Source organism: Ceratosolen solmsi, unplaced genomic scaffold (assembly GCF_000503995.2).
Source record: "Ceratosolen solmsi marchali unplaced genomic scaffold, CerSol_1.0 scaffold11, whole genome shotgun sequence".
In the NCBI taxonomy this organism is placed as follows: domain Eukaryota; kingdom Metazoa; phylum Arthropoda; class Insecta; order Hymenoptera; family Agaonidae; genus Ceratosolen; species Ceratosolen solmsi.
Window position 1 is genome coordinate 3,021,236 of NW_011948416.1, and position 18,071 is coordinate 3,039,306.

General features: G+C 28.2%; 1 protein-coding gene across 1 annotated transcript in view; it reads left to right on the top strand.

The window, feature by feature from the left end:
* Positions 1-213: 213 nt before the first annotated feature.
* The window catches only part of OtopLa (proton channel otopetrin-like a), a 43,573-nt gene continuing 25,715 nt past the window's right edge, over positions 214-18,071 (top strand). Inside the window, exons 1-3 of the mRNA XM_011495697.1 lie at positions 214-430; positions 2,522-2,793; positions 6,493-6,635. Of these exons, the coding sequence (XP_011493999.1) occupies positions 322-430; positions 2,522-2,793; positions 6,493-6,635 (524 nt within the window). The 5' untranslated portion in view covers positions 214-321. The remainder of the gene's footprint in view (positions 431-2,521; positions 2,794-6,492; positions 6,636-18,071) is intronic.

Genomic DNA, 18,071 nt, shown 5'->3' on the forward strand with positions numbered 1-18,071 from the left:
AGAGAGAGAGGTAGAGAGAGGTAGAGAGAGAGAGAGAGAGAGAGAGAGAGAGAGAGAGAGAGTTAGTGATAGAATATAGTAGAGGTAGACACGTATGCCGAGGCGCACTTCTCTCGCCTTCCATTTCTTCGAGGCGCACACGCGTCCGAACCGTCGTCAGTCCACGTCGAGCATCCGGCTTGGCTTATAGGCTCGCGCAGCCGTACGATGCGGCACCGCGTCTAGGCGCGTCATACTGCGCCAAAGACGTCGCGACGTGCCTCGCCGCCGTTCCTGGCTGCGAAAAGTGACGACGACCCGTCGACCCGCGCCCCAGCTGCAATGAGGGAGAGTTGCGGAGTGCTCGAGGAGCAGCTGACGCCGGCCGGCAAGTCCAGGAACCGCGTCAAGGCGTGGTTTAGGTCCTGGCTCGCCACCGACAAAAGCTCCAGTGCGTTCCTCTGCATTTCATATTTATTGCTTACGCTCGGCAATTATGGTGCCCTGAGTCTTTCATTTTTAATTGCCGAAGCTTAGCGAGACAACTGCGAACAACCTGTGTCCTGCGGCACTTTTGACTCGTCCGTCCAATCGTTTGCCATTTCCGAGAAGCAGCGCAGGTCGTTACGAGCTGGACAAGGAGTTGCTTCGACTGCCGTTTTCTTTAGCTCCGAGTGCTTTTAAAGTCTACGAGCTCGCGTTTGATCTTTCGTTGTTGAAGTTTCGTTTCTTATGTTCACACTCAAGAATCGAAGAGCTAAGCTGCCGCGAAAGCAAAGTAATTCGTTTGAGAAAAGCACGTATGGATAGATTTATTGTAAAGTCTCACGAGCATTTTTCTACGTTCATATATAATGATGAAATGTAAAGCCGATGATTAATATATTTTTCATTATATATTATATATGGCTTGTTTCATTTGAATTTGAAAAATTTGAATCTTCGCTGGAATGGTTTAAGGAGAGACGAATGAATATTTGCTTGTTATAAATCTTAATCATTCGTAATAAAAAATGTAAGCAAATTTGTAGATAAAAGAGCAAAGGTTTGCGTAAATACAAATTAAATTATAGAACTTTAATTCCTACGTCGTTTTTTCTTATTATTTTAAAACATAAATGTAAAGTAAAATTGTTACAACTCTGAGATCAATACATCGTATAATAATATAAAATAGCAATCGCAAAAATTTTTTATTTGTAAATTATGGAAAATATTAATATTTTAAATAGGGGAAGGAGAAGAAAGAATGAGCGAGAAACAATAATCATAATTATTATTGTAACTGTAACAATTTATGCTCTTTTATATATCTGGCGTAAAAATTATATAATTTCTTTTTCTCCGTTTGAATAGAACTATACGTACTTATACCGTCATATCGTGAATTCTTCATAAAATGAAAACGTCCCGTTAAGGTGTTCGCTTATATATGTAGATTTCAAAATTATGAAAGTTGACTTTTTCATATAATGGTATTATTATATTGAGACAATGGATTATATATTAATTTTAATTATTATTAATTAATATAAATTTTTATTCAACAATTGTAATATTACATATACTAGCATTACATATTGTACATATTACAAGATGTATTATTTATTAAGGTAGTTTAATAAAAAAATTTATTAATTATATTAAACTCGATGATGACAAAAAATTTAATGGTTGATAGAAAACTAGTAATTTTATAGTACCAAAATTAAATCCTTACAGATAACGATTTGTTTATTGTATGTATAAATTTTTACCTAACGAAGAGGCTTCTTCGTCAAAATGTCTATACTCTCGCTCACCTAAAATAGCATAATATAAAAATCCATTACGTTCATATAATAGATTATTAGAAAATTGTAGTGAATCATTTTTAATCAATATATTTTGGATATTGCAACAAGTCAAATATTATCCAATATTCGCGTTATCTTTAATGTATACGGCAATAATGGCGGTATTCATTACATTAGCCTAGGAAAAATATAAAAATAAGTTATACATAATGAAGAGGAAGAAATATGTGTGATGCCAAAAACTGAATTCTTATCAGTTATAGCTTGTTATTCGCTATGATATTTCGCTTTCGATCGTTGTTTAAATAAGTATTATATATATATATATATATATATATATATATATTTTTTTTTTTTATTATTATTCCCCTAAAATAGCTTATGTCACGGCATTGATTAACTCAACATTAATATCGTCATTATCGTTTGACACAATAGATGATTAAACTCTTAATAGACTCCTACGTATATGACAACAAATCAGGCAGACTGAAATAGTCAGATCCGAGTCCGGTCTATTACAAAATACGCGTGCGTAACAAAAATTTTATAAAACGTCATTGGCTCGTTGAGAGTTTTATTGTTATAAGGCCGCATCATCCGGAGCTCCGAATAATGCAACAATCGCGACTTGCCGCATGCATCTCCTTAACGGACTATCGACAATGAAACGATCCCCTACGTGGGATTCTCGGCCATACATTCGGCAAGACAAAAACAAAATGGGCCTGTTCGTCTTGTTACAGATCGTGGTAAATCACGTGCTGCTGGAACGATTCGCGAGCCCGAAGAGATGCAGCGCTGCCCGTACCTGCACGAGATGAAGGAGCGTCTCCTGTCGCAGCCTACGCCAACGGACAGCCTGGACATGGAGCGTCTCGACGGCAACGGAGGAACGCCCATCAAAGATCATCATCATCACCACGGGAACAACGATTACGCGACACACGTCAGCGCCGGAGTAATACCCGAGCCGCCGGAAATGCCGCCGGATTCGTTGATCGGCACCGTCGTCAAGGTATCCAATCGCTCACGGACTCGCTCTCTCTCTCTCTCTCTCTCTCTCTCTCTCTCTCTCTCTCTCTCTCCGCGTATCTATCTACCTCTATATCTCTCTATATCCACAACTCTATCTCTACCTCTATCTATATCTCTCATACATATGTGTGCGAGAGGTAAAGTGATTGTCCGAGGGGACTATCGACTCTGACAATATCTGTATTGAAACTCATTAATTAAAGGTCAGTGTTTATTGCTTTAACGATTGTGCCAATCGAAAATTGAAACGAAATTTCGTAGCTCTGGATTTTTCCCGCTTCATCACTTTACCACACTTTTATGAACTTTTCAAATTATCACTAGAAATTTGCTCGATAGTTTGATAAACGCGCAAGAAATCGATGTTTGGATAACAGCATAAAGTAAATATCCATTAGAACTCTTTAAGTTCTAGGTGTTTGATTAGTGTTATTTCTTTAACGTAAAGACTGACCCTTTAACCTACTCATTTATAAGTTAGATAAATAATAAATAGTAGACGCATTAATTTAATATGAGCTCATTTCTATTATTGAAAATCAAATAAGATTAATTGTTGGTGAAGAGTTTATTTTATGTCTAAAAATTTAATGATATATCTATTTTCTTTCGCAGGCATTTATTTTATCAACTTTTTCAAGATGATGATTTATTAATAATAAATAAATTCTTGTTTAAATTTCATTGCTTGTCTATGATTAAATGATGTAGATGTTATCGATCTTTATCTACAATTAATCTTTATAAAAGGTAATATATTTGAAAAGAATAGTAACGACATTTTGAATACGTATTTAAATTTAATTACCTTTAAAACTTTATAATTGCAAAATTCATGTATTTCCATTATTATGTATAATTAATTATATTTGATAATTATACTATTCGAAGTATCCAAATTATTCAATATATTGCTTTTGAAATATCTGTTATTGAGCAGGACATTTTGAAAAATTGAACTGAATTTAATTAGTCTAGAAAATAATTATTAAAAAATATTAATATACTCAAGCATATCTTGTTATAAAGCTGTTCGTCGAAATATTATAAAACAAAAATACTGTAATATTTCAATATTTAATCATTTCAATATAAATTTAATGTATAAAAGTTGTATCGACAGCTTTGTTGCGATAAGAAACGTAGATTGATTAAAAAGAAAGTACTTACACCGCTTATACTTTTATAATTATCGATAAATCTCTCTGAAATCAGGCCATTCTTACGCTGGAATGAACGAGTCTATCTGCTTTTTCTCATATTTCTCACCGAGACATCATTGAATCAACTGGTCTATCGAGTTTTACCTTTGAGAGGTGATTACACACTTTAAAAAAAAAAAAATTCCCACAGTACGGAATGGAAAATGATGTTACAATGTCAAGTGTACTAACGTTATCATATTTACGCCTATGTGGCTGTACGTGAAATTTTTACTTTGAATTCTTCATTTGCCGGTTAAATGCTTTTCTTGATATATGAAGAGACTAAAATTTAACAACTATGTTTTTGTATTAGAAAGTTCTACACTTTCTCTGTACTAATAATAGTTACTAATTGAACAATACGGTATTATAATAGTTTCATAATGAATTTTAATCACACGTCACATGTACAGAGACGAATTTTTCTCAAAACTTCTACCGAGTAATTTATAATATTAGTAGTACTATCCTATCAACTTGGTGTTGAACATTTTATATAAATTGTTTCATTATTCGTATTTATATGGATTAAAAATTATTTGATAACGAATAATTAATTTTATTTGGATCTCAAACATTTTTAAAATCAAATACTGGCGTTATGAATCTTCTTTATATTATATGAATATTTATATACTAAGAATATTTTTGTATTAAACTTATATTAACATTTATAGTGCGAATAGAAAATAGATGTTTCCCTAAAAAGCTCACCACCCATACTATTATTCTATACATCAAAAGACGCATAAACAGATATTCTTATTATCCACTTTATGGACAATCTTGCATTATTAAGATGGTGAAGGGAGGAGGGGGGAGCGAGTTAATAATGAAATGAAGAAATATACTGCCACGGAATGAATGAGATACGCGTTAAAATAAGAATAACATCCACGCGTCGGCATCCAGATGCATAGGGAAAAAAGTAAAAATCAGAATTGGCTTGGAATGGTTGTCTCATGAGCGTGCGGTGACGTTATGGAGCTTTTGGCAGTATACAACAGTGCATTATTACGGCACATCAGAGCTTTAAGCTTTAAGAAATATAGAGACCCATGAGAATTACCTCTGTTTATTTCCATTGTCTCCTTTCACTACTTTTTACTGCTCTCTACAAATGCCGACATAACTTAGAGTTATGCTATGCTATGCGTTAGAGCGACAATATACAATATAAATAAAATTCAATTAAAAAAATGAATGACAATGTGTTCGACAATAATTTCATATTTATTGGTTTAATCAATCTCTTACTTATTTGGATAAAATAATCTTACCAAATATCATAGGATTTTGAAGATTTATATACTAGTTATCATTTTGATAATGGTTTAGTGACACGAAATTTAATAGAATTAATCTATGGAGCATAAAGGCACAATATAAAATCACAATAAAGTAAAAGTATCATTCATATTTCCAATATATAATTCACAATGATCGAAATTTAGAAAAATTTAATAATGTATTGTTAAAAAAATCAAGTAGTACGAAAAAGCTTATATTGTATCAACAATAATTTCTAACATTCCTGTTACGAATTCAAATTGTTATTGTTATTATATACATTCAAATAAGATATACAAGATTGAATTTTTCAGAATACTTAAAAGCATATACTTAATTTATGAAATCACAAATGATTTTGGGATATATCACTCACTACCAGTAAACATAATATGGTTACTAAGTTCATTATTGATTTACTCAATTCAGGCAACGTTGATTCGATTTTGCACAAAAAAGATTAAAAAAATTATATATAATATATTATTTAGAGATCTTTATTATTATAATGCGAGATCGAAAATTTTGTTGTTTAATTTGATTGTCAGAGTTATTAAAGAATTTTAATATATTTCATACCGCATAACGTGTTTTGAAAATTATTTATTTATTTATTTATTTAATCTTTTATTTATTTCCAAATTTGATTTTATCGTTTAAAAAATCGAGCAATTACAATAATTTTACAGGAATAAATTTTTGTCATTCAACTTAAATTTGATAATTCTAAAAAATATTTATAATTAATTATTATAATTATCACGATTATCTATTATGAGTGTAAGGATTAATCAATTATAATAATTAATTATATTATTAATCTGTAATATGTGTGCACGTCTATACATGTGTAATAAACTAGTAGTTAACTTTAGAATACAGAAATTTTTGTGTTATTCTGAATTTTACAGTTTTGAAATAAGTATGTTAAAATAACTGGTTTTTGTCTTTACAGTTTTTACAATTTTATTATTATATAAGGTGCAAGTCAATTAAATATCTTAAGACATAATATAATACGAATATCAAATAATTCAATATTTTATGCTACAGCTATTTTTAAAATATATTTTTGTAGGATTTAATCCTACAAAAGTTATTATATAATTAGATTATTGTAAACGTATTAATAATTCATTTAATGAAAAAAAAAAACTCCAGCCTTTCTCGCTCTTATGTTTTAGCTGAACTCGGATGGTTATGGATCTCATACGTCACCTGCGCATGTAAGACAACCTCTGGTGCCTCAAAATTCCAATAATCAGCCACTATGCCTCACACCCACGCATTCACCACCAATAAACAGTGATTTGCCGAAAAATGCCAAGTAAGTGCAAATTTATTGTGATAGGTTTTTATAAATGAAATATAATAGCATTGATAATTTGTATATTTTGAAAGTCAAATTATTTACGTGTCTACTCATATAATTTTCATATTTGTTATTTGTCAATGTCATCCATAGTTATTTCATTGAATTTACGTATTTTTCGGCTCATTTTTAATTTCACTATCTATTAGCATAAACTAAATATTTTCAAACTTAATATTTATCTATGAATACATGTGTAAATATTTATTTACGATAACATAATTTTATTACATGATTATAAATTCAATTTATTTCTATGCTGTCAATATTATTATTTTATTTTTTTTTTTTTTTTTTTTTTGTAATTTAAAATACTATAAATTTATTTTCATATTTACGTCGTATTTATATTTATATTTCTAAAATTAAGCAATTTATTCGAAATCTCAATCACGTTAAAGACGTTAATAAATGAAAATAACAAAAAATTATAATTCAAATTATATTCTTCGTTAAATTGTTATTACGGCTTGAATAAAACGGTAGTGGCTAATATAATAACAAAGATGACACGATGTTTGCATGAGCATAGCAACTACACATTTGACCAAGGATTTATTAAAGCTCTGTATCTACGAATGCAAAAGTGAAATTAATGAATTGTAAAATTAAAAGAATTGTATTTATTATGTTCTATTACCTTATAATGTCAAATGGAAATATAATTGTGATATTATATTAAATCATATTGATTGCATACGACGAGTTTATTATCCATTATAAAGCGATGGTTAACGAATTGACTATAAACTTCTCTTATGTCGGCCTTAGGCCAGAGTTCCCTTCGAATTTATCTTTCCTCGCCTCTTCTACGTATCCGAGAAAAATCACCGATCCTTCGGAACCCGTCATAAGTGCCACACTGTACGATGTCGTTGTCCGCAATAGCTCGTTCGTCCAGGGCAATAAATCTTACTAGAAATCCTGATCTGGCCTCTAGTCTCAGTATTTTCATTCTGCCCTTATGTTCCTGAATTATTTTTCAATTTTGTAACTGACTTGTTAACTAATACTAACCTTCGTATTACATAAGATACACATATTATAAAAATTGCAATTTTCGGCTTTCATCCTGCAAAATATTATTACTATTATTATTACAACTATTTCACAACGATTGTTCATCTAGTTTATTATTATCTAGTATAAATAATGAAATGCAATTCATGATGCTGGGTTATTGACTATTTTAAAATATTACAATTGTAAACATCTCCATCTAGCCAATTCCACGAGCGATTTTACAAGTAACCCAACTTTACCGTGACCATTTCTGTCTCAGTTTTACATTGAAGCTCCTGCTTCGGACAATCCAAGTATGATGAACAACTCGATTCAATGTCAAGTTGGAACAGGAATAACAGTTAGTCGAATCATGACTTCCTAGACCTGTTTTCCAGTAGCACTAGCTGTCACATATTCCGAGAGCCTTACACCTGCTATTCTCATTATTACTCTGTTCTATCGGAAATCACAATCGTATATGGGAAACGACCACCATAGCTTACGTCTCAATTCTTTAGAATACTTAACAAGCATAGTAAAATTATTTTACATTAGTCATTCCATACCTTGCTTTCATTTTATATTTAATTGATCGATGATCACTCACCTCAAAATTATCAATTACATAAATTATTATTCTATTGTACCCAGTCGTTTTCGAAGTCCCATTGATTGTATATTAAAATTCATAATAATGATAATAGTCAAACTTCGCATTTTGTTTAAAACGATTATTCAGTTATCATTTATTTTCATTTCCAACTTTTCATTGCAAGAATACCGCCAATTTCCGAAATCACAATATATTGCTAATAATTATGTATTATAAGGACATTTAATCAAATGCATAAAATTTTCTATAAAAATTAATGTATTCATATATTTACTAAAAAAATTTGTTTTATTATTACTTAAAAAAATTCAGAAATTCGATTGTAGTTATTTATATAAATAATCATTAAATTCTATGCGCTCAGACTTATTATACTCTAAAGAGAGAAACATAATAATTATAATTCATATTCACTATTAATATAATTCGGTTAAATTCCATTTAATATTAAGATTAAAGTAAGTTAATTTATTTAGATATTGTTTTCACAATATTCAACTCCACTGCTAAAGGTAGCTGTGGTTTTTTTACTTTATTAATTATATATCCGTATTCAATTTCTTTTATTATTTCTAATTATTTTTTCCTATTATGAAGTCCTTGCTGCTGATTTCATATAAGTTTACTTGCATTTTACTTGAATATTTTCAACATATGAGTAATAATTTAATTTCCAACTTTAAAATAAATAACAATTTCTACATAAAACTTAATATCCTAATAGTTTATTTCGAGCAACTAGTTTATTATGAAGAGAGCCGGAAAAGCTTTAACCATTCATTGAACCCATGCCTTATTGAAATCATTAATAATTATGTACACGTATGAAATAGGTAAGGTTCTCAATTAAATAAATAGAAAATTAATTTGTTTCTATTTTAGTATTATTTTATTGATATTCTTAAATGTATACATTATTATAAATTAGGTGCAATTGGAACTTAAGATAAGCCATTCATAATTAAATATTCTTGCCTTAATTTATGTATTTTTAGTGTATCTTTCAAGCTTGATTGAATTAATTTTCACGCAATCTCTTTTTATATTCAAATCAAATTTATATACAATTAATGCTAGTGAAAATTTAAATATCTCAAATGTTGTATTAATATCATGAAATAAATTTATTCATTAATTATTACATAATTCTTAATAATAATGGAATGTAAATATGATCGGAAAAATTAATTTTCGCATTTCATCGTAACTTCGAATTAATAGAAATTGGATCCGAAAGAATATTTTTATACATTAACATGGTAAAGAATCAATGTTTTATTTATGTGCTAAATTCTTGGCAAATATACTGAATTAAAAATAATAATTCATTATTACAATATTATTAATAATAAAAAATATGTACTCTTTAGATTTTCCATTTTATGCATTTATATAATTTTATTTTTTTTATGTTTTTTTGTCATTTTATATGTGTGAAGTTTTGAATTTTTATACATTTTTCATACAAGAATTATTGTAGAAAAATTAATATTACAAAATCATTTATATACGAATATAACTTTAATTAATCTTCTGCTCAAACTTTATATATTCATATGCGCATATATTTTATTTATAAAATTAATTGTTTTTAGATAAATTTTTTTTTTTTAAATTACGCACATTGATAACGTTAGCCTTTAACTATCTCTAAGTAGCATAAAAATTGCATCTTTTACTATTTTGAAATCTTCTAAAATTGTTTTTAATCAATAATTATGATATTTTTATTATTTCATGAAAAAAAAATTAATGAATATATCTATTACGATTGAATATAAACTTATATTCATTTATTAAAATCATCAAATACGACTGACTAATACTTAAAGTTTCACGTTTTATTAAAGTCCTCGACATATAAATTATTCACAATAATATAAGCGGCAATGAAAACATTAACTTTGAAGAAGAAATATTATCGAATATTATAAATTCAAAAATAAAATAATTAACATATTAATGAAATTACAATTTTTCATATAAAAATTTCATATAAAACTTCTTATTTAAATTTGACGAAATAAAAGCATGTAGATTATTTTATTTTTTTTTTTTTATCAAATTTTTACAATTATTTCTATGGATTTTGTAAATAACCAGCAAAGAAATTTCGTAAAAAATATGAAATAAGATACACATATTGTATAATGTTTTAATGCAGAATTATTAATCTTATTTTGCTTTGCATTACGCGGATCTTAGCAACACAAATTATGTAACTAAACGTCATCAATATCGTAATAGCGCAAGATTATTTATAATATTACCATATATACTTGAATAAAAAATTTTGTATCACAATCAATAAATAGAATGTAATTAATATCAAACTAGACGCGAGTAGTATCGTCCGAACATACATATACATTAATGTATAAATAGTACTGCTTATAATTAATCATCTTTATTATTTTATTTTATCTGCAGTATTTTACAATTTTATATGTGCTTGAAGAATAATTGTTTTCGTTAATATTAATGAGATCCAGACATTTAAGTTGATACCCCAATATAATTATCAAATACAAAAATTATACAAGTATTTTAAGTGTTTCAAGATTTAAATTAATATTTATATATTATTTGAAAAAATCTACTTTTTAATATAAATAGATTCGCATTTACTACGGAACGATCAGAGTTTCTAAAGGTGATCATTTCATTTAAGGGATAAATGAATGTATTTATCTATTTTCGTGATAAATAAAGTCTATTATTCTGATCGTGTCATTGATATAAATAAGAAAAAAGTATAATTAATATTGGAAAATCAATGTTTAATTTCTAATTCAATATATATCTCTTGCTTGTTGTAAAATACAACTCTAATATATTACAATGTTCCTATGATACTTTTTGGGTAAAAAAAATACGAATTATAATAAACATATAATTAATACATCGAAAAGGCAAATGCAAATACGGATGTAAGTAAGTTGAACAATAAGTAAAGAAAGCTATATGTACGAAGTATAACAGCAGAAAGCTACAAATACGAAATTAATGTAAAGAAAGATGCATATACAAAGTGTAAGTGAAAAAAACAATATATACGAATTATAAGTAATGAAAGCTACGTATAAGAAATATAAATAAGGAAAGCTATTTATAAATATTGCTAAAAAATATATTACAAATTAATTTCATTTAAATTGAAATTTCTAGAAATATACTAGAAATAATTTTAATTACTTAAAATTTACTTTAAGTTTTAAGAGTAATAGTCGATGTACCCTGAATTCAGCCACTTAACATCTATTCTGTAATTAAAATATCTAACAAATACAATCGTATTAAATTAAATAAAAATATTATACGACAGCCGTCCAGAAAAATATTAATACATTAAAATATTCTTTACATAAATAGATCATTGAATGAAATATATTACTATTTCATTTTTATTATATTATACAAAAATACATTAAATTTGAAGAATTTGCAATATATTTTAATATATTAAGCATAAATATTCTATTTACACTATACATATTTACATAATTTACAGTTGAATAGCCGACAAAAGTATTAGTTGTAGAATAATTAATACAATACTAATACAAAATGTTAACAACGATTAAAATTATTATTAGCCCTAGAATAATCACCGTTACGATAATCAGATGATCGGATTAATTATAAATTGTTATTAATAATTATCTAACAAAGCGGTTTTAAACTTTAAATTCTTTGAAAATCTATGTGATTGTTGACATTAATTATTTTGATATTTAGAATAAAAATAACAATTACAATGTGCCTAAATTTATTTAATAATAAAAAAAATTTGTAATAATTTGTTAATAAACAACAAAATATCATTGATGTTTAAAAATATTTAATCAACTAACACAATTATTTTAATGAATTATTTGCGCAAATATTTGTACTCTTATGCAATCTGTAAATATAATGAGGATTTTCTTAATAATTTCAATAGTTAATTAAGAAACTATGTAACCTTATTTTTGTTTTTATTTTAACAATAAATAATATGTATGTAGCCTGTTAAATCACCATTTAAGACTGCATTTGCTTAGGAATTAATATAATTAAATATATAATATTAACCCAGATATTAATAAAGGACAGAATTTTCTATAAAAGATCATTATATATAAATATACTTCAAGAAATTAATTTTATGAAAAATGAATGGATAGGAATAAATAAAATCAGACGAGTTTTATAAGAAGCATATAATGTACCGCCCCCCTCTTACTCTTTACACACAAACAATCTTTGATTCCCTCCCTTTACTCGTTCCCTCCGTGGTTGTCTTTCACTCACCCTCTTATGCTCCCACTCCCTTGCCCTATCTTTCTCGTTCCTACCCCTCCGAAAGTTTTTAGTTCATAGGACGCGGAAGTGGCGGCAGCACTGCCAACGTCACTTGAAATCAATACTCTCGTGCGTAAATTTCTCGTATACACGTCGTTAACTATGTAGTTTTGCAATCCTTCAATCGCAATATGGTCCATCGATATACTTCCGATACTTCGGGTTTTCTCAAATTAATATCCCTTATATCAGTACTAAGTTTTATCCGAATATTTTCTTAAAGAGAAATTTTAACTCTACTTATCTGCAATAGATCACATTTAACTCAGTAAATATAGAATAATTTATAAAAATAATAATATAAAAATAATTTATACATTTTTCTTATATAAGAAGAAATTGATTTGTTCCATATTTTAATTCGGTTACAATAACAATACTAACAACGACAAAAACATTCATAATAAATAGCAACAACTAGGACGATTATTTGAAGCCATTGATAATTCTAAAAAGAAAGTTTCATCTTAAATTAAATTAGCATCAAGAATAAATATATTTAATAATAAATGTGTACAATAAATTATTATGCTTAAGCCGTTTGCAAATACAGATAAATTCATCGTTATAAAATCATTATTGTTTGATATATTTACGTAATATTAAATATCGAGCTATATAAATAATAATACGTAGATACTCACATTCGTGCCTCATTTAATTAAACAAAAATATTTTCATTTGATTAAAGTATGGTTGGTTGTAAAAAACATTGTATATGAAAAGTAAAAAACTTTGGTTTAATACAAAGATAAATTATTTCTATTAAATTTTAACTTAAAGTTTATAAAATTAATTATGTTCATATTTGTGCAAATTAATGTATAAATATGTGAATCGAATTGTATAATGTAATTGGAAAAATAATTTATTACATATTTTAATTGGTTTTTACATAATAATAGTTAACATTTGAATTTATTTACAAAAAGAACACGTATTGTATTAAACCTTGATAATAAAATAATAAGATATATATTTTGTTATTACTATATTAAATAGACGAAAATCAAAATTTAATAAGGAAAGCTTCACTTTTGAAAATTTTAATGAATTTTCCTTCATTTATCTATATATTGGTATATTATATAATATTTACAAACATCTGCCCTTAATATGTTTTATGAATAATATATGATAAAATTTTATTGTATTTTAACATAAATAATTTATAAAATAATTTACTTGCATATTATAAACTGATTACTTAAATAATATCTATTTTACCTAAAACTAATGTTTGTACGCGATGTACGGATAAATTCTCAATTTTGCTTAAAATAAATAAAAATTGAATTTAAGTAAATGATTATTTAATCTATGTATATATATTTGATATAATGTAAAACACAATAACTTTTTATACATATTTACATACCATCTAATATTGTTTAAAATTATTTAAATATTTAAGTATTAATTAAATAAATATTATTTAATATTGTTTAAATTGTTATAAACCATGAATAGAAAGAGCATTTAAAGTAATTAAATAACAAGATACTTAATGAATGAATGAATTCATTTTGGATTAAAATTCAGATGTCATACTAAGTAAATGGAAAGTGACGATGACATTGACGATTATAACGATAACATCGGTAGTGAGAAGGATGGTCATCTACAAATTTATTATTCGTCAATATATTGAAATAATGTAAATTATGACAATTTATAAAACTTGATTATAATAAATGATTATTATAATTATTAAAGATATAATTGCGCATGTCTGAATACATGAAATTATTTTATGGAATAGTATAGATTCTATGGAATAGTATATCTTCTACTTAAAATATCTTAAAATACTTAATAATAATGGATGATTATTCTATATGAAATAAATAATGTTGAAATAATCACGAAGAAAATTTACGTAGCATTTATTGAAAGCCTGGGTAGAATGTATAGATTGAAAAATAAAAGAGTAAATTGATCTAAGGAAAAAAATGTTAATTATACTTTATATTATAGTATAATAGATAGAGGGTTTAAGTGAAACACGAATCTCCGTATTTCTAAAACGAGTTTGGCCATTGTTTAGCAACAAGAATGACAAATGCTTATAAAAATACAAATCCATAGTGGTCAATGTCGCGAGACAAAAGCGCGGATTACCTCAATAGCGAAAAGAAATTAAAATCTTTAGGGATACAGCAAGAATAAACTCGGCGAGGAGTAAGTAGAGAAAAAAAAACAAAGCCAGAGCCTTTCGCAGGGTAGTGTATAAATCGGAGGCGGGGCGCGTCTCGATGGTACCGGAAACCGAAGCGCGCGCACTCTCTTGGCTGCTCCTCTCTGGCAAGGTCACTGACCCCAGTGGTAGCGGGCGCCGCGTTATCGAGCGGGTCAGTGGGTCGCCGAGAGAACCACGGAGTCATTCGCCCTCCGCCTCCCCTCCCTTTTCGCCCGTTGCTTTTCCTCCCTCACCGATGTACCGCTGGGAGAAAGGCGTTTTCCCTCTGGATCCGAACGTCGGCCACAGCAGCAACCGACGGGAACGCTGATACCGTGACGCAACTATGGACCCGTTTACCCTCTTTCTTAACCATACGTGCGTGCGACTGTGCGCGCGCGCCTCTGCGTACGTATGCATGTGTGTATTTGGTAGCAATGAAGTTGCATACCATTTTTAATTTCAGTTTTTTGTCAATGGCCACGAGTTCACGAATTGTTCACTATCCATGATCGCTATTCTCCCTGCGATTTTTCCAAGCTGATGAATTGAATTAACGTAGTCATGCAAGAGCTATCATTTTCCATTCTTAACCAATTTTCCTCACTCAATCCTTAATACTTCATTAACCAAATGTATTTACATAGTATATACCATTTAATCCTTAAAGAGTAACAAAAATTGTATGAAAATACGGCTTTAAGTGGGAAATAGAGAATTTAAGATAGTTATCCTCTTGATAGCTAATAGTCACTTCACGTATTGTGTTTTGTAAGGTCAGCCGAGTGTGAACTGTTTTCTATATGCCGCCTATACATCTTTAATCGCTTATTCATTTTATTCTATTTAGGCTACAGTCAATTTTTATAATTAAATAAAGATAAATTTTTAGCTCTTGATGATAACCGATGCTAACCATATCTCTGATATTGCCTTCATCTTTATTTAATATCTGCAGTTATATATATATATATATATATATATATATATATATATTTACTATAAAATTCAATTATATTAAAGAAAATAATTGTTATTGGTAAATTAACTTGAACTATGGTGCATTAATAAAAAAGAAATGTAATATCACATAAATGGGCTAATTAAATTAAATAATAAATTACGTAAATATTTATTTAAATTATTGTCAATTTATATCAATAAGTAATTGTCCTAGAAATTTAATACAACGCAGGTAGAAGAATTTCGTAACTTTTATACATTTTTTTTAAATAATTGTCGACTCACTATATTATATAAAATTAAAATAATTATATCTCGTATGAATTTTCTTATGAATTAGAATCTACTTAAAAATTAATTTTTATTTATTACAAATTCGATGTAACAAAACATAGTAATTAGGGATATTTAATAACAATAGAGTATTATAATTCGTACTCGTTTCCTTCCATTCGTTTAATATGAAGAAATGAAAACAAAGTTTGTGTACAGAAAAAAAATTTAGGTCAGACATTCATTGTAACCAACTGAATAAAATATACATATTCGAATACAAGTACTCCATACATTGGTTGAAATCAAAATGGTTTACCAATATAAATAAATAAAAAATTTACCAAATAAATATAATAAAATTATAATTTCTCATTGTTTTCTACTCAATTTAATTTTAGACTATCTGATAATATAAACAAATTTTTAATTTCTTTCATATATTAAGTATAATCTTATAACCTATCAATTTTCATAATTAAAGTACATTCATTTTAATTCAGTCCTATTATTTTCATTACTATTCATTAATTATTTATATAAGCAATTAGGCATTTAAAAGATTTTATTATTTACGCTTTTTTCTTATTTTATTTAGTATTTTATTAAATTAAATAACGATTGTGCTATGAGATATGACGTTGGGTATACACTTTATGCAATGGTATTAAAAATAATAATTAAGAGAACTATAAAACGGTTTTCATTCAAAATATTTTCATTATAAAACAAAAATTAAGGCAAATTGAATATACCTTTATATTGTGTAAATATTATATGCATTAAATAAATTAAATAGTATATATATGAATTTAGAGATAAATTTTTAATACATTTTATAAAGATGGAGTTTCTTCTGTTGTTGTCTTTCTAGTAAACTGTAAAAAAGGAAAAAAATTAGAAAATTAATATCCACAAGCGATGATTCATCGAGTTAAAAATAATATTTTATACCAGTCCTTTAAAAGATTTGTGTTTTACATACTAAACAGAGTTTTATGACTTAGTTTCATATATCTTACATATTTTCAAGTGTTTTCAACGTGATTCGAACGAATGTTTATAATACAAAAAGGAAGGGAAAATGTTCTTAAAAAATCATTTGTAATGCAAAATATGCGTATTAGATAGCATTTTCTGGGACTATCTGACCAATTTCAATAATTTTTATGTTAACTGAACAATATTATATTAAAAGAGAATGTTGCTTTTATAAAATACTTTCACAGAAGATTATTTTTACCATCTTAATTAGACAATTACACTACATTTACACAAGAAATCCAGCCTTGAAATAACTGTGACCAAAGCAATAGCTTTTCCATATAGGGAAATTCAAATCATAATGAAGGAAGTACGTCGCAGTACACGGACAGCATAGATAACAAACGGTTCATAACGGATCCAAAATCTATCAAGTTGGCTACATTGTTTGTAATTCGCTCCAAATGATACATCTCGCGTGCATAAATTTATTGCACGCCGTGTTTGCAGTGGGCGCCCAATCCTCTCTAGTCATCAAACACAGAAGCTGCAAAAATTCATATAAGCCAATATACAAAATTCGCCGAGTTGGCGCGAGCGAGAAAAAAGAAAATAGTCGTGGAGAAGATGAAATGAAAGTTCTCTCTCCTCCACTTCCTCGGCCACCTTCTCCAATTCACGAGAGTAACGGAGAGGGTGACCGAGAGATAGAGAGGGCGGGCACGATTTTGCGAGTGCGCTTGTGCAAGAAGCTGGCGCTGCCCGGGGAAGAGGAGCAACCTCCCGGACCAGGCAAGAGAGGCAGCCCCCAGTCAGTCTCCGGAATGCTGCTGCGGGGGCGGCGATACTCGTGATATTCCTCTCTGACCCCCTATACAAAACCAGAGTTTAAGTTGGCCGCGACATATTTCGCCTGTTACTGCTGATCGTCAGTGCGGACCTGTAATTTCACGTAATAGAAGCCACACATTGTTTTGCACCAAAGGCTTTTAAAGAAAGTATAAGAGAGAGAGAGAGAGAGAGAGAGAGA